The sequence below is a fragment of the Salmo trutta genome, chromosome 27 (assembly GCF_901001165.1).
Source record: "Salmo trutta chromosome 27, fSalTru1.1, whole genome shotgun sequence".
Lineage (NCBI taxonomy): Eukaryota > Metazoa > Chordata > Actinopteri > Salmoniformes > Salmonidae > Salmo > Salmo trutta.
This window is the reverse complement of record NC_042983.1, coordinates 20909657-20928146: the sequence shown is the minus strand read 5'-3', so window position 1 is coordinate 20928146 and position 18490 is coordinate 20909657. Positions and strand designations below refer to the sequence as shown.

Genomic DNA, 18490 nt, shown 5'->3' with positions numbered 1-18490 from the left:
GGACAATAACAATAGTTTAACAGTATATCAATGACATATTTGCAACATCCTAAATTTTTTGGGCTGTGAAGAAATCTCTGTGTGATGTTGGACTGGTGCGGTAGTTTCACCTTTTCTTTCTCCGCTCAAGTAGATCCATCTCGGCTCTGTGTCTCTGTGTCTCACTTTCCTCGGTTGTCTCTGGGGAGCTGAGAAGGGTGGGAGTGATAGAGAGGGACTGGCGGAGGAGGCCAACGCTACCTCTCCCACTGCTCTGGCTGGCATAACTGGCCCTCCCTCCTTCCCTGTTATCTCTCATCTCCACCTCAGCCCCCGCTCCCTTACCCATCCCTCTCTCTGCTTGTCTATGACTGTCTACATCTCTGGGTGGGAAAGGGCCACCATGGTAGGGTGAGGGCCAGCTATACATCCGGGGCAGGTTGGGCCTCGGGGGGCCCCCCTTGGACTCTATCGGTCTGGGGTAGTCCCCCCCCATGCCTGGTCTGGGTGGGTACTTGTCTGGTCTGGGTGGGTACTGGGGTATTGAGAAATCCATAGGGACATATATGTGCTGTACAGACCTCAGGGCATCCTGATATGTGATAGGCAACCTGGATGCATCAGGATAAGCACTGGCCTGTCTACGCGGATCAGATAGGTCTCGTCTAGCAGAGCCAGGGGGTTGACTTGGTGGGTACATGGAGGAGCTAAGGTAGGTATAGGAAGAACTGGCTTGGGATCTGTAATACCGAGGCCTCTCCAAGGATCTTTCAGCATACCTAGCCCTTTCCAAGCTGCTTACACTCGGCCTTCTAAAAGGGACACCTTCTTGCCACAAGGGGCCTGGCCTGAAGAAGGAGGATGCAGGGGTGCGTCCTAAACTATAGGACTTGACCTGGATGTCTGGGTTTGGGAACTTATCCCAGTAACATTTCTCTGAGACATAAGTCCTTGGGCTTTCAAAATGCTCCCATTTCTGTGACCCTAAGCTGATGGACTTCTTCAGAAATGGACGAGGCTGTCCCATGCCTGAGAGTGTTCTGCAGGGGCCGATGCTCAGAGATTTCTTCATGAATGGTGCATGGGGTTGAGGGATCTTAGAGGCTATTTTATTAGTCCTGTTGCCCTGAGAATGAAGTCTTTGGGCTTGTTCTGAAGCTGACTCTGGTTTAACGGCAAAAGTGTCAGAGTGTTTTGACACAACGTCTGCCATGCTTTTATCTGCACTAACCAACGTCTGGACTGGACTTAAACCCATTCTCGATAGTTGTTTCTCTGAGGCTGGGGTCTTTTGACTAATCAGTGGTTGTGACTGCTCATGGTTGTGATGATAACTCCCTGTGAGTTCTGAACCAGGTGATTGTTTTTTTGACCAGTCTGGAATCTCAGCTTTGTGGCTTAAATCTCTTGCTTCCACTTGCAGAGAGTATCTATAGGCTGGCTTCTCAACTGCTTCTGAAGTTCCTGCTGGACCAACAGAGTGTCTGTTTTCTAAAAAAGAAACTTTTTTTTGGCATGAACTTGTCTCAAGGTTCTTCTGCACATGAACTGCCCAGTCTTTTGGAACCACGTCTGGCTTACCTTCCAGAGAAGTCTCTGTTTGTGGCTCTACGCTTTGGCAAGTAGTGACTGTGAGTTCAGATTCATCCCCAGAGTCATCCACACTCATCTCAATGAAACCCGGGAGGCTCAAATACTCCAGAATTGCACTTGTCTGCAGTGGGGACATTTTGGGAGCCTGGTTTGTCTGCTTGTTCTTGAAAGACTCTGAGACTCTGGCAACAGAGAACTGGGACTGGTCACTATCACACTCTTCCAGAAGAGTTAAGCGGGAAATGCGACTGGGGCTGTCACTAAAAAGCGCCCTATCACTCCTTCTGGAGCGTGTCCTGACACACTCTCTCTCCTGCTCAGGGTATAACAGTGAACTCTGAGGGTCATCTCCAATCTTATCATCTCTCACTTTCCCTTTGGCCCCTGCTTTGTGGAGCTCATAGGGCAAAGTAGAATAACTAGAAGGACTCTGATTTACTCTCTCCCTAAGGTCATCTATTGTCTCTGTTTTCTCAGACAGACTATATGATGCAGTGCCTGGGTAAGGCTGAACAGGACTTGTGGCCCTTACTCGATCTGCTGAAACAGATCTGACACTTTCAGCTGCTGGCTCCAGATGCTGTGTACCATAAGCAAAGGACGATCTTGGTTTTAAGGCACCTCCCCCCGGTTGCCCATTTTCCCTCCAGCCTTCCTCAACCATAGAGCTTCTACGATACGTGTCCTGCTCTCTTTCTACAGTTCTGTCAGGATTCCTCGACCTGGCTCTGCTTCTGGCTGTTCCTCGACCAATAGGTGGGCTTTCTGATGTAGGGGAGAGCAGAGATAGAGCGGTGCATTGAGTGGCTGGGGAGCATGAGCAGTCTTCAGGTAGCGAGTCCTTCATGGCTGACCCAATGTGACATTGGTGAGGATGTTGGAACCTTGGTGTGGTGCTCTCTAAGGGGCTCTGCACTGGGATAAGGCTGTTGATAGAGTTGACTGGGCTGATGTCCCATTGGATGTAGGAGGAAGGGAGTCGGTCCATTGGGCTGCTCGTGTTCCCAAAGTAGCAGGCCCTCCTATAGTCCGACAGCTGATGGGTCTCCCCGGAAGCCCGGTGGGCTTTGGGACGTAAGGTAATGTCTTGTGGCTTCCATATAGGATCCTCAGCCCTTGAACTATCCAGTTCCCTGTTAGGGCTTTCTGCCTTTTCAGGCTGCCTTTCCTCTTTCTCCCGCTCCCTTACCCTCTGGCTGGCGGTATAGTTCTCCAGCTCCCTCTCCATCTCCTCCCTCTCTTTGGCCAACTGCAGACACTTACTGAGGTTATCCCGCTCTTGGTCACTTGTATCAATCTGTGAGACCAGTGTGCTGGCATTGGTCAGCTGGCTCTCTCCCCCCATGGGATGGTAGCCTGCTTGGTGATGCCTGTCCCTCTCCAGCTGTCTGGCTCTCCTGCCCAGGCTGGGGAAGATGTCCTCTGGGTGCCCAGCACGGTATCTTTTCAGGGAGTCACAGGCTCTCTTCTCACTGCTGTCGGAGTAGAAGCTGTCTCTCTCCAGCAGAGCCACTGAGATGCCCTGCTCGTCATCAGAGTAGAAGCAGCCGTGACGGGAGAAGTTCCTGGCCATGGCCCTCACTCTACCCGGGGAAGCAGGGGGCTTGCTGAGGTCTATAACCTCCACTGTAAGGGAGGAGTCCTTTCTCTCTCCCCTCTCAGAGCTCAAACTGCTGGACTTTGGAGAGTCTTTGAAAGATGTCTGGTTGCTCCCTGTGCCGCTATCTCCCCCATTGGTTTGGGTTTGTAGGAAGACTGTTTTCACGTTTTTCTTCATGTTGGAAATAGTAGATCCCTCTAGCAAGGGCTGGACAATGAATCGTCCATCTGGGCCTCTTGAGATGGACTCCAGAGCAGAGGGGGAGGGGGCATTACCCCCCAGGTGGCTCTCAAAGATGGTGTAGTGGGGTGGGGGAGAGGAGCTGGACAGGAGCTGACTACGCTGGTCCTGGTACTCTCCACGGCTGCCTTTATCAAAGGAGGAACGGTCAGACTGGGAAGATGAGGAGTTGGGGAAGAAAGACAGAGGAGGACACAGCTTTATCTTCAGAACGCTGTCAGGGCTGTCAGAAGGCGAGCGAGCTCTGAGGAAGAGAGAAGAGTCATAGGAGAAGTGATGAGTTCAGTTGAACAGATTAAGACAGGTTATTGCATTATTACATTATTGTCTCAAGCTTAAAAGAACAATATGTAAGGATGCATTCAGTGGCTACAAATTGCTATGCTTATTGTTATGAGTAGCAGATAAATACACCTTAATATGCAATGATTCTCAAAAAAGGGCACATAAGAATGGAAAATGGGTTGGTTAAAAAACAGCCAATGCAATGAGGGAAATATGCTGGTATGGATGGGTACTTACTCTGGAGAAGGGCTCTTCTGGAAGGCAGAGGGGAGATCTGGAGGAGGGAGAAAAGGCCAAACAATGGCACATATAAAATAAACAAAAATGCTGTCAACTGAAATAGATTAACATGCATAACATGAAAAGGAACCTAATGAAAGTTACTGAGAGCTGGTCCAGTCATCAAGGCTTTGGAAATCCAGCTTAATAGGCTTTGAAAATAATTGAGTTGCTAAATCTGTTTTTGGACATAAATTAATTATATTTACACTCATTGATTCTTGAAGAATATAACTTATACACAGTACCAGTCAAACATTTGGACACACCTACTCATAAAAAGGGTTATTTTTACTATTTTCCACATTGAAGAATAATAGTGAAGACATCAAAACTATGAAATAACACATATGGAATCATGTAGTAATCAAAAAAGTGTTTCAAAAATCTAAATATATGTTATATTTGAGATTCTTCAAAGTAGCCACCCTTTGCCTTGATGACAGCTTTGCACACCCTTTGCATTCTTTCAACCAGCTTCATGAGGTAGTCAACTGGAATACATTTCAATTAACAGGTGTTCCTTATTTAAAGTTAATTTGTGGAATTTCTTTCCTTAATGCGTTTGAGCCAATCAGTTGTGTTGTGACAAGGTATACAGACGACAGCCCTATTTGATAAAAGGCCATGTCCATATTATGTCAAGAACAGCTCAAATAAGTAAAGAGAAACGACACTCCATCATTACTTTAAGACATGAAGGTTAGCCAATACGTAAAACTTCAAGAACTTTGAAAGTTTCTTCAAGTGCAGTCGCAAAAACCATCAAGCGCTAAGATGAAACTGGCTCTCATGAGGACCGCCACAGGAAAGGAAGACCCAGAGTTACCTGTGCTGCAGAGGATAAGTTCATTAGAGTTACCAGCCTCAGTAATGTAAGCCCAAATGAATGCTTCACAGAGTTCAAGTAACAGACACATCTCAACATCAACTGTTCAGCGGAGAGTGGGTGAATCAGGCCTTCATGGTTGAATTGCTGAAAAGAAACCACTACTAAAGGACACCAATAAGAAGAAATGACTTGTCCAAGAAACACCAGCAATGGGCATTAGACCACTGGAAATCTGTCCTTTGGTCTGATAAGTCGAAATGTGATATTTTTGGTTCCAACCGCCGTGTCTTTGTGAGACGCAGAGTTGGTGAACGGATGATCTCTGCATGTGTGGTTCCCACTGTCATGACGTTGCCCTCTTTGGGTTTTCTATGTACCATCCCCCTACCTCCCCCTACTCAGGCCCTGTTTGAGCCGTCGTAAATTCCTAAGAAAATGTCCCGCCTCATGGCCACAGTATAAAGAGACAGAGTGTTTTCATGGAGAGACAAAGGAATTCTTCCACCTCACAGGACTGGAGAACCGAACAACATTTATGTTCTGGAGAAAGTATAAAAGATCGGTGAAGAATCCAGCTACGAACTGGTCCGTTTGGTACAATTCTGTGAAACTCATGAGAGACAATACGGCCACATTACCATGGCTCTGTTTATATCATAGCCTCAGTTGTGAGACTTACATCTAATGGTTGTATAAAATTAATGAATAAGGATAAAGCTATTTGGAATATGTTGGGATGCTTGTAAGATGTTAATGTGAGAGAAATGTATTTTCTGTTTAAAGTTTTACCAAGTCATCGACACGCCCCCATGAACAGACGGGACCTGGCGTCATGAGACAGCCTTTTTCTGTCCTTCCGAATATAAACCCCACCCAGGGTTTCTATCAGCAGACCAGCTTACCTCGAGAAGAGAGGGCCAAGGTTTGACCATGCATTCCTCGTTCTGAACTTTAACCATACCACGTGGTTAAACGCTTAGACTATTGATACCGACAGAATAATAACAAGTCTTTGATATTAATTACTAGTCTGCAGCTAGGAATTCGGTATCATTGAACGCGAAGACCAACGAAACATCCGTCCTATAACGACATTAATGAATGTCACTTTGAAATATCCATTCTAACCGAGAGAGAGAGAGAGAGATAGAAAAACTCTCCAACAGAACCCAACTCTCCAACAAAGATCCCGACGACACACTGAGCGTAAATATATATATTGATTGCAATTGTTCCCGAATGAGTGAGCGTTCATGTGCAAAGGATTAGCATTTCAATTGTTAATATTTATCAACTCTGTAGTGCCTTCTCAGCTGACCCACACTCCCCTTTTGTCTAACAAGCCGCCATGCCGGTTTAGCCCTCTAGGGCACATTCCTCTATCATTTCTTGTAACGATACCTACTGTTTGTTATGCATTTCTGTGAATTACTTAGATTAGTAAATAAATGATTTTAAGACAATTGATGTATGGATGACTCATAGTGAAGACTGGGTTCGTGCAGATAACCAACAATTTACGACGTTTGGAATGAGACTGACCAAGGTAAATAACACATCATTAATCAGAAGACTCAGAGATCAGATATTATGATATCTGAAAGTTATATTAGGAAAATTATAACTTTGTAATCTGAATATTTTCCTTGGTGCCCCGACCTCCTAGTTAATTACAGTTACACGATTAATCAGTTCAATCGCGTAATAATAATTACAGAGAGTTATTTGATAAACGTCTTCAGTTTAATGATGCCAAAGACACGACACCACCGTGAAGCATGGAGGATGTGTGATGGTGTGGGGGTGCTTTGCTGGTGACACTGTCGGTGATTTATTTAGAATTCAAGGCACACTTAACCAGCATGGCTACCACAGCATTCTGCAGCGATACGCCATCCCTTCTGGTTTGTGCTTAGTGGGACTATCATTTGTAGTTCAACAGGACAATGACCCAACACACCTCCAGGCTGTATAAGGGCTATTTGACCAAGAAGGAGAGTGATGAAATGCCTCATCAGATCACCTGGCCTCCACAATCACCCGACCTCAACCCAATTGAGATGGTTTTGGATGAGTTGGACCGCAGAGTGAAGGAAAAGCAGGCAACAAGATCTCAGCATATGTGGGAACTCCTTCAAGACTGTTGGAAAAGCATTCCAGGTGAAGCTGGTTGAGAGAATGCTAAGTGTGTGTAAAGCTGCCATGAAGACAAAGGGTGGCTACTTTGAAGAATCTACATTTAATTGATTTGTTTAACATTTTTTTGGTTTCTACATGATTCCATATGTGTTATTTCATAGGTTTGATGTCTTCACTATTATTCTATAATGTAGAAAATTGTAAAAATAAAGAAAAACCTTGAATGAGTAGGTGTGTCCAAACTTTTGACTGGTACTGTACATGTATGTACTCAATCAGAATCCAAAATAAATGCTTGTTTTACTCCAATGTTTGTTAATGTTGGAAATGTAAACAAACCTTGACAATAAGCTTAAAACTATAATTTTGATATCTTGGATGGTCAGTACATTGCATCAATAGCTATTTCTATGAGTGGTAACATTTCTCCAGGCCCATCTTTCAGCTTTCCATTCCTTTGTTATTGTTTCAACTGCAGATTGCCCATTTAAAGATAACCTCTAATAAAACACTTCAATGGATAGAAAGCTTGAAATTCTTTCTCTTTTAGTATCAGGGAAATGTTAGGATAATGCAGTCTTTACCATCTCTCCTCTTCCTCCGCCGATGGGCTCTTCTGTGACTCATAACACAGGCTGTCACCAAGGAGAGGATGATTGCCAGGAACAGGAAGCACACTCCACCCAACACACCAGCCAATAACGGCTCAGGGACAAACTCCAGGAAGCCTGGCCAGACAGGGTACATCTCCATGCCTGCAACCACACCAGGCACAGTGTGTTAGTAATGCACTAACAACACCATAGACAGCCATGCTTTTGGCTAACAATCAACATGTATCAACATAATGACAACTGTCAAGAGTCATGACTATCACCAAGCACAGTTGATATAACTGTTACATAATGTTTAGGGCTGTTTAGTCTTTGTCACCCCGTGATCTGTTTCACCTGTTCCTGTGATTGTCTCCACCCCTTCCAGGCGTCGCTTATTTTCTCCAGTGTATTTATCCCTGTGTTTCCTGTCTCTCTGTGCCAGTTCGTCTTGTATGTTAGTCAAGTCAACCAGTTTGTTTTTCCCCGTTCTCCTTGTGCTATTCTCTTTTTGATCGTCTACCTGATTTTGACCTCTGCCTGATCATCCTGCCTGCCCTGACCTTGATTCTGCCTGCCCTTTGGTACCTTTTGGACTCTGAACTGGTTTTGACCCTTTTGCCTGTCCATGACCATTCTCTTGCCTTACCCTATTGGATGAATAAATATTGTAAGACTCCAACCATCTGCCTCCTGTGTCTGCATCTGGGTCTCGCCTTGTGTCATGATAGTCTTAGCTTTATAACATAACCAGTGTTTCTATCATACAGTTGATCAGAGCTGGCTGTACAGTAATGATACTAACCTGTGGTGTTCACATTGACAGACTCACTGGGCTCACTCAGTAGCTTGTTACTGCGAGACACCAATCTCAGATCATAAATGCAGTCCTGAGAGGGGACAGGGGAGAGGGGAGAAGGACATGTGTTCAATAAACACAATTTTGGGCAGCATACAGGGGCTTCGAAAGTATTCACCTCCTTGGTATTTTTCCTATTTTGTTACATTACAACCTGGAATTAAAATGGATCTTTGGGGGGTTTGTATCATTTGATTAGCAAAACTTGGGTATGCATACCTATATGCATACCCCCCCCCCCCCCCCCCCCCCCAAGTCAATACTTTGTAGAGCCACCTTTTGTAGCAATTACAGCTGAAAGTCTCCTGGGGTATGTCTCTATAAGCTTGGCACATCTAGCCACTGGGATGTTTGCCCATTCTTCAAGGCAAAACTGCTCTAGCTCCTTCAAGTTGGATGGTTTCCGCTGGTGTACAGCAATCTTTAAGTCATACCACAGATTCTCAATTGGATTGAGACCTGGGCTTTGACTAGGCAATTCCAAGACATTTAAACATTTCCCCTTAAACCATTAGAGTGTTGCTTTAGCAGTATGCTTAGGGTCATTGTCCTGCAGGAAAATGAACCTCCACCCCAGTCTCAAATCTCTGGAAGACTGAAACAGGTTTCCCTCAAGAAATTCCCTTTATTTAGCACCATCCATCATTCCTTCAATTCTGACCAGTTTCCCAGTCCCTGCCAATGAAAAACATCCCCACAGCATGATGCTGCCACCACCATGCTTCACTGTGGGGATGGTATTCTCAGGGTGATGAGAGGTGTTGGGTTTGCGCCAGACATAGCATTTTCCTTGATGGCCAAAAAGCTAAATTTTAGTCTCATCTGACCAGAGTACCTTCTTCCATATGTTTGGGGAGTCTCCCACACCAAATGTGTTTGCTTATTTTTTTCTTTAAGCCATAGTTTTTTTCCGGCCACTCTTCCGTAAAGCCCAGCTCTGTGGAGTGTACAGCTTAAAGTGGTCCTATGGACAGATACTCCAATCTCCGCTGTGGAGCTTTGCAACACCTTCAGGGTTATCTTTGATCTCTTTGTTGCATCTCTGATTAATGCCTTCCTTGCCTGGTCCGTGAGTTTTGGTGGACGGCCCTCTCTTGGCAGGTTTATTGTGGTGACATATTCTTTCAATTTTTTAATAATGGATTTAATGGTGCTCCGTGGGATGTTCAAAGTTTCAGATATTTTTTATGACCTAACCCTGATCTGTACTTCTCCACAACTTTGTCCCCGACCTGTTTGGAGAGCTCCTTGGTCTTCATAGTGCCGCTTGCTTGGTGGTGCCCCATGCTTAGTGGTGTTGTAGACTCTGGGGCCTTTCAGAACAGGTGTATATATACTGAGATCATGTGACAGATTACCGTAAATTACCGTAAATTCCGGACTATAAACCGCAACTTTTTTCCCACGCTTTGAACTTCGCGGCTTAAACAATGACGCGGCCAATATATGGATTTTTCCTGCTTTCAAATTTGTTGGTCTTGACAGCGTGGAGCATTGTCAAAAAATCCACCATCATCAACAGGTTTCGAAAGGCTGGACTGCTGCGTGTTGAAGAGGGCTCAGCGGGGGATTTGCCTCCGGATGAAAGTGACGAGAGCGACAATGAAAACGATCCAATATCGGATGAAGCAATTCTGAGGCTATTCAACTCCGACACCGAAGGAGATGGTTTCAGTGCACAGGAGGAGGAAGATAGTGACCAATGACTTTCTTGGTAGGCTACTGTTTACTGCAAATTTTTTATTTTTTGTTTCAAGCCGTGTTTTGTTAAAGCCTATTTATTTTTGTTACAAGCCGTGTTTCGTTAAAGACTAATTATTTTTGTTACAAACCGTGTTTCGTTAAAGCCTATTTATTTTTGTTACAAGCTGTGTTTCGTTAAAGCCTCTGTAAAGTTCATTTGTTTCAATGTACCGGTAGGCACCTGCTGCTTATAGACATGTGCGGCTTATTTATGTTCAAAATAATATTTTTTTTTAAATTCAGTTGGTGCGGCTTATATTCAGGTGCGCTTAATAGTCCTGAAATTACGGTATGTGACTTCTGAAGGTAATTGGTTGCACCAGATCTTATTTAGGGGCTTCATAGCAAAGGGGGTGAATACATATGCACAAACCACTTTTCTGTTTTTGATTTTTTTAGAATTTTTTAAACAAGTAATTTTTTTCATTTCACTTCACCAATTTGGACTATTTTGTGTATGTCCATTACATGAAATCCAAATAAAAATCAATTTACATTACAGGTTGTAATGAAACAAAATAGGAAAAACGCCAAGGGGGTGAATACTGTTGCAAGGCACTGTATCTGAAAACACATTAAAGCTTGGAAGTCATCGTCTTCAGATTACAGTTAATGTACTTTAAAGTACTTTTTATTAGACCTCATTTATCTACTAGTTAGTGTCTTCATTCATTCTGCCAAGGTCCAGAATTATAATTGCCTCTCACCCTCAGTAATCCTTGTACCAGTAGTTCACTCTGGTTGGCCTTCACAGCGCTGTTGAGAATGACCCATTGGCCTCTGTTCCTCCGAGCCTGGAGGACATACCCAGTGAGGGGTGTGGCCTGAGACTCAGGAGCATACCACTGTAGAACAATCCCAAGCACTGTCTGATTGGCTGACAGGAACGAGGGAGGGTCGATAGTTGGTAGAGTGGTGATCACTGTCGGTGGATCTGTTGGTAGGGCTGTGGAGGAGAGACAGGATAAGATCAACAACAAACAATTTGATCAGTGTCCAATACAGACAAATGAAAGAGTGCTTTGTCAGTTAAAACTTGTACTGACCCTGCGTTCTGACAGAGGTGATTTCACTGAAGGGTCCAGAGCCCAGTTTGTTCTGAGGCAGGACACTGAACTGGTAGCTGGTGCCAGCCAGCAGCCCTGTCACCAACAGGTGGGACTTGGAGGTGGGCACTGGGAGAGATGCCCACTCATGTTTCCCTCTGGAAGCCTGCTTAACCCTGGGGCCAAGAGGGAGGGACTCAGAGATTTAAGAACCATGACAAAGAAGAGAATGGCCTGTGTCATTCTGATAAACATTGAGATTAGTTACTAACCAGATAGTAAACTTCTGAGTGTATCCTCCATCAAATCCAGGTTCCCAGGACACATTGGCCAGGTTCATCCCGGTGCTTACTGACACGAATGAGGCAGCATGCGGGCTGGTGCCTGGGGGGAAGATGAGGGAAATTTGGCATACACCAGTGGAACGGTATACCCTGTTTACCAATGTACTACAGAATGGCATGTCTTGCCATCTTACTCCATGCAGAGGTCAACTCACCCAGAACCAAGACCACAGTGCCAGTGTTGACAGTGGCCACGCGGTTGGTGGCAAGGCACTCCCAACCCCCCTGGTGGTCTTTCCTGAGAGGCTTCAGGAGGAGGGAGCCGTTGGACAGCACAGTGTATGTGGAGCGAGGAGTAGGACCAACCTATGAGTTGAGAGAGCAACAACAGAGATGAGCGTAAACAGACAGAGAGAGAGGGCTATGCTCTCTGGGGTTCCATCAGCTGTGTCTATTAGGGACACCTCACCTTGCTCCAGGTGATATTGGGAGAGGGGTCTCCATCTGCCTCACAGGGGATGACTAGCTCCCGGCCCACCTCCTGCAGGTACTCAGCACGAGGGGACACAGAAAATGAGGGCGGATCCTGCAGAGGGAAAGACAGTTTAAAGTCCATCCAGACCCACAGGCAGCAGGGTTTTCTATGACCAGGGAACAGAGGCCTGGAGACCAGCCTTACCTGCAGGATAACCTTAGTGGGTTCAGACTGACCCATGGTTCCATAGCTGTTATAGGCAGTACAGGTGTACATGCCCACTGCATCGTCATTGGCTGTGGCTATAAACACTGAGCCCTCAGAGTTCACCTTCCAGCCAGGGACCTGAGCAGACATAGACAAAAGGAGAAAACAAACATGAAATACAACAGAGATCAATGACATATATTCTATGTATTAGGATTCATGTTTCCCAGTGTGAATACCTACATTGTCAAGGTTTAAATTGTTCCCATCTTTGGTCCAGTTGACAAAGAGCATGGGGGGCTCAGCCTGGACTGGGCAGAAGATGACTCCCCTCATGCCGGTAGGTAGATACGTTTCCCTGGGCATCCGGCCCACCCGGGCAGGGTCTAAGAGAGACAAAGGAAATATATATACAGTAAGTCACTCTCCCAGAGATGGACTATAACACACAGGCCAGGAAATCAAGACATGCATAAAGTAGCCATAGTGAACCACAATTCTTACATTTGACTTTGAGGTGTGCTGAGGCAGAGGGTGGGGTCATCAGCCCATTGGTTGGTATACAGGTGTAAATCCCAGTGTCCTCTGGGACAAGACTAGGGATGAGGAGTGTGCCGTCCACTAAGATCTTCACACGGGTCTTGAGATAGCTGAGAACAAAACACACACACACATCACAACCTGGCCTTTAGTGTTTTTATAAAAATATATTATATATATATTACTCCTTTTTTTCCCCCAATTTCATGGTATCCAATTGGTAGTAGTTTGTCTTGTCTCATCGCTGCAACTCCCGTACGGACTCAGCAGAGGCGAAGGTCGATAGCCATCCTTTTTAGACAACCCAACCTAGCCGCACTGCTTCTTGACACAATGCACATCCAACCCAGAAGCCCACCGCGCCAATGTGTCGGAGGAAACGACCTGGTCAGCGTGCACTGCGCCCGGCCCGCCACAGGAGTTGCTAGTGCGCACTGAGACAAGGATATCCCTGCCGGCCAAACCCTCCCTAGCCCGGACTACGCTGGGGCAATTGTGCGTCCCCCCATGGACCTCCCGGTCGCAGCCGGCTGCGACAGAGTCTGGGCTCGAACCCATAATCTCTGGTAGCACAGCTAGCACTGCGATGCAGTGCCTTAGACCACTGCGCCACCCGGGAGGCTTGAATGTCTTCTTAGTTGCAATATGCTCCATTGTCTAAGAATTACCTGTGGTCAAAATGCTACTACTGGTATATAATTGACTCACTAACAATCGAATTAACTTGTATTGTAGAGGAAAACGATGGGCTTGGAAATGGGCTTGCAATGGGCTTGGAAACATAGATACACATCATAAGACAGTATGCTTCTCACATATCCCAGTCAATGGAGGCTCCTCAGAGAAGGAAGGGGAGGACCATCCTTTTTAGATAAAACTATACTAAATATATTCAAATGTCATTAAATACTTTATTAAACTACACTGTTTTGCAATGAATGTCTACTGTAGCCTCAACAGCACTCTGTAGGGTAGCTGTAATGACGAGGCGGTGAGTCGGAAGCAAGTGCAGGTGAAACGTTTTAATAAAACAACAAAACCAAGAACATGACACGAACATAATACAGAATGACACCTCACCAAAGGGAAGCATCAGGGAGTTTTTTTGTTTTTGTGTTGGAGGTGATGTCGGGCCCGGGTGTCAGGACCGAGGCATCAGGCTCTCACTCCTCAGCGGATCGTCAGATTTCTGCGCCTCAGCGGAGACGACCGGTTCACTCCTGATCCCCGGGATCGTCCCTCTGGTTGGCGTCCTGCGGCTGGAGCCGAATGCGCCGGGGAGGGGGTACTGTCACGTATGCTCTCTCTCCGATGCTCTAGGTCGCTATGCTCCTGCACCTCAGCTGGATCGACAGGTTCCCGCGCCTTAGCAGAGGTGACCGGTCCGCTCCTGATCCCGGGATCGTCAGCTTGGTCGGCGTCCTGCGGCTGGAGCCACTTGTCAGGGAGGGGGTACTGTCACGTGTGCTCCCTCTCCGGCCTCTAGGTCACCAGGCTGCTTGTTAAGGCGCACACCTGTCACCATCGCTAAGCGCATTAGCGCAATATGACACTCACCTGGACTCCATCACCTCCTTGATTACCTGCCCTATATATGTCACTCCCCTTGGTTCCTTCCCCATGCATCATTGTTTCTGTTTCAGTTTCATGGCTGTGCATTGTTCGTGTTTTGTATTATGTTGTGTTTATTTATTACAACACTCACTCCCTGAACTTGCTTCCCGACTATCAGCGCACATCGTTACAGTAGCGACCACCATGGTGTAGTCGGAGGACAGCTAGCTTCTGTCCTCCTCTGGGTACATTGACTTCAATACAAAACCTACGAGGCTCATGGTTCTCACCCAATTCCATAGACTTACACAGTAATTTATCTTGCGGAGGACGTCCTCCAACCTATCAGAGCTCTTGCAGCATGAACTGACATATTGTGCACCCAATCAAAGGATCAGAGAATTAATCTAGTACAGAAAACATTAGCTACAGCTAGCTAGCACTGCAGTGCATAAAATGCGGTGATTAGTTGACTCAAAGAGAGAGAAAGACAATAGTTGAACAGTTTGAACAAATTAATTTATTCGAAAATGAAGAAGCAAGAAAGAGATAGAGAGACAGATTTCTTTTTTTAAAACTTTCAGTTTCACTTACTTAGCTAGCAAATGCAGCTACAGTTGAAGTCGGAAGTTTACATACACTTAGGTCATTAAAACTCGTCTTTCAACCACTCCACAAATTTATTGATAACAAACTATAGTTTTGGCAAGTCGGTAAGGACATCTACTTTGTGCATGACACAAGTAATTTTTCTAACAATTGTTTACAGACAGATTATTTCACTTATAATTCACTGTATCACAATTCCAGTGGGTCAGAAGTTTACATACACTAAGTTGACTTGTTGAGGTCTACAGCCGTCATACCACTCAGGAAGGAGACGAAAAGTGGTGCGAAAAGTGCAAATCAATCCCAGAACAACAGCAAAGGACCTTGTGAAGATGCTGGAGGAACCAGGTACAAAAGTATCTATATCCACAGTAAAACGAGTTCTATATCGACATAACCTGTAAGGCCGCTCAGTAAGGAAGAAGCCACTGCTCCAAACCGCCATAAAAAAGCCAGACTACGGTTTGCAACTGCACATGGGGACAAAGATCGTACCTTTTGTAGAAATGTCCTCTGGTCTGATGAAACAAAAATAGAACTGTTTGGCCATAATGACCATCGTTATGTTTGGAGGAAAAAGGGGGAGGCTTGCAAGCCAAAGAACACCATCCCAACCATGAAGCATGGGGGTGGCAGCATCATGTTGTGGGGGTGCTTTGCTGCAGGAGGGACTGGTGCACTTCACAAAATAGATGGCATCATGAGGGAGGGAAATTATGTGGATATATTGAAGCAACATCTCAAGACATCAGTCAGGAAGTTAAAGCTTGGTCGCAAATGGGTCTCCAAATGGACAATGACCCCAAGTATACTTCCAAAGTTGTGGCAAAATGGCTTAAGGACAACAAAGTCAAGGTATTGGAGTGGCCATCACAAAGCCCTGACCTCAATCCTATAGAACATTTGTGGGCAGAACTGAAAAAGCGTGTGCGAGCAAGGAGGTCTACAAACCTGACTCAGTTACACTCATTTAAATTATTCTCTCTACTATTATTCGGACATTTCACATTCTTAAAATAAAGTGGTGATCCTAACTGACCTAAGACAGGGAATTTTTACTAGGATCAAATGTCAGGAATTGTGAAAAACTGAGTTTAAATGTATTTTGCTAAGGTGTATGTAAACTTCCGACTTCAACTGTAGCTAGTTTAGCCTACTCAAACACATTGCTCAAACAGAGGGATGCTATTTTAGCTAGCTGGCTTTTACTATCCAACACAACACTGGAACTCTTCCAAGTCAAGGTAAGCTTTTGGTTTTACTAATTTATTGCCATCGGGGCCTGCCGGTGTAAGTGCTAAATTGCTTACTGACTATACACTGTAACGTTACTGCATGATTGTAGAGGGTTTACTAACGCATTAGTTCTATTAGCTATGTTGATGATGATGTTGCTTTAGCTTATATGGTGACAACAATGTAGGCTGTGTGTAGCGGTTATGATATGGTTTGGCTTGGAAAGTTTTTTTTTTTGCCTGGCCACATACAGCTGATGTGTTGTGCATTGAAGTGCATTGATGTCCACAAGCGAATGGAAAAGGTGAGAGGAGGAGAGCGCATAGATGCGAGAAGGAATACAACATGGCTGCTGTGAAAGTAAACTGTGTTTACACGTGATCAGGTGTGTATTCATTCCGCCGATTCTCTTGAATAACGTTTCTTAAACGGAAGCAAACGGAATGAAACGGGGATAAGCATACCTGAATTTGTCCAACAGAAACTCTTTTTGCAACTGTTAGACTAATGATTACACCCTAGATCAGCAAGATGCAGGCAAGAGTGTGCAATGCATTATTGAATGTGTCACTGTCTGTCCATGTGTCTGTCACCTAAAAAAAATGTCTCGACCTGTGTGCACCTACATTGTACATTTTCATTTATAGGCTAGGTTGAAGCAACCTCATGATGGACATAGGGAAAATTTGAGTATAATGTACTGTAGTAGCCTAAACCTATCGCTGTCACATTGAACTGGGTGAATGGAATATGAATGACAGTTATCCAATATGCTGTAATAGAAATAAGGCCATGCTTATGAAAATAAAAAAGATTGTCCTTCGTCATCTTAAACTGCACTGACCGCCACTGATCCCAGTAGCTTCTGTAGTTTGTGTTTCTACTGTACTTTGTGTTTCTGTGCGTTTGTGTTGTAGTTTGTGTTTCTACTGTAGTTTGTGTTTCTGTGTGTGTTTGTGTTTCTACTGTAGTTTGTGTTTCTGTGTGTGTTTGTGTTGAAGTTTGTGTTTCTACTGTAGTTTGTGTGTTTACAATGTGTCAAAGTCAACTCACTCTATATGGTAGACATTCTGTCCCTGTTTCCACCACTCATAGGTGAGGTTGGAGGGATAGGCCTCAGCTTGGCACTGCAGAACTGCATCCTGGGATATGTTGAGGGTGGTGTCCTCTGGGGCGATGATGATGAGTGGAGGACCTATTTTGAAGTTGGGAGAATTTAATTACTGCATACATGTGCTTTTCTCTGGTTGTAAAACAAGTGAGTCATACTGATAAACCTTAATGATACAGGTATGCGGACACAAATAACAGTTGAGGATTTGATGTGACAAGAACAGTGCATTTATAGACCATACACCACTAGATGGAAGTGTCACAGTAGCTCTGGGCCTGTATCCACAAAGCATCTCAGAGTAAAAGTGCTTATCTAGGATCAGTTTAGCCTTTTAGATTATAATGAATAAGATTATATTGACAGATCCTAGATCAGCACTCCTACTCTGAGATGCTTTTGGGGATATGGGCCCTGATAGTAAAATGGTGACGGGGGGGAAGGCTGTCGTCTTATCGGCTCTTAACCAACCATGCTATTTTGTTTGTTTATTCGCGTTGTTCGTAACTTCTTTTGTACATAATGTTGCTGCTACCGTCTCTTATGACCGAAAAGAGCTTCTGGACATCAGAACTGCGATTGCTCACCTCAAACTTGACGAAGAGTTCTTCTTCAATGAGTCGGACGGGAGGGATTTAATACAGACACCCGACCAGGCCCAGATCCCCGTTATTTGCTGGAGAAGAAAACGCAGATTTCGCGGAAAGAGATCAGGGTGCCTTGTGAGGATCAGGCGACAAGTGGCTAATCTTCCCATGCCTTCCGTCCTGCTAGCTAATGTTCAATCGCTGGAAAATAAAGGGGACGAACTGAAAGCACGTTTATTCTACCAACGGGACATTAAAACTGTAATATCTTATGTTTCACCGAGTCGTGGCTGAACGACGACATTAAGAACATACAGCTGGCGGGTTATACACTACATCGGCAGGACAGAAAAGCAGCCTCTGGTAAGACATGGGGCGGGGGCCTGTGCATTTATGTAAACAACAGCTGGTGCACGATATCTAAGGAAGTCTCAAGGTTTTGCTCGCCTGAGGTAGAGTATCTCATGATAAGCTTTAGACCATACTATCTACCAAGAGAGTTTTCATCTGTATTTTTCGTAGCTGTCTACATACCTACACCTCAATGAGCTGTATACCGCCATAAGCAAACAGGAAAACGCTCATCCAGAGGCTGCACTCCTAGTGGCCGGGGACTTTAATGCAGGGAAACTTAAATCAGTTTTAACTAATTTCTATCAGCATGTTAATTGTGCAACCAGAGGGGAAAATATTACACCA

The 18490-nt window shown here is 45.0% G+C and overlaps 1 protein-coding gene across 2 annotated transcripts in view; it reads right to left on the bottom strand.

The window, feature by feature from the left end:
• The window catches only part of LOC115164572 (protein turtle homolog A), a 52790-nt gene that overhangs the window by 2262 nt on the left and 32038 nt on the right, over window positions 1-18490 (bottom strand). For both annotated transcript variants that reach the window (XM_029717201.1, XM_029717203.1), the window contains 13 exons: window positions 17147-17288; window positions 12659-12804; window positions 12398-12540; window positions 12152-12292; window positions 11942-12058; window positions 11688-11838; window positions 11461-11572; window positions 11189-11364; window positions 10850-11088; window positions 8346-8430; window positions 7532-7702; window positions 3935-3971; window positions 111-3656 (listed from right to left, as the gene is read on the bottom strand). In XM_029717201.1, coding sequence (XP_029573061.1) covers window positions 111-3656; window positions 3935-3971; window positions 7532-7702; window positions 8346-8430; window positions 10850-11088; window positions 11189-11364; window positions 11461-11572; window positions 11688-11838; window positions 11942-12058; window positions 12152-12292; window positions 12398-12540; window positions 12659-12804; window positions 17147-17288 — 5206 coding nt within the window. The remainder of the gene's footprint in view (window positions 1-110; window positions 3657-3934; window positions 3972-7531; window positions 7703-8345; window positions 8431-10849; window positions 11089-11188; window positions 11365-11460; window positions 11573-11687; window positions 11839-11941; window positions 12059-12151; window positions 12293-12397; window positions 12541-12658; window positions 12805-17146; window positions 17289-18490) is intronic.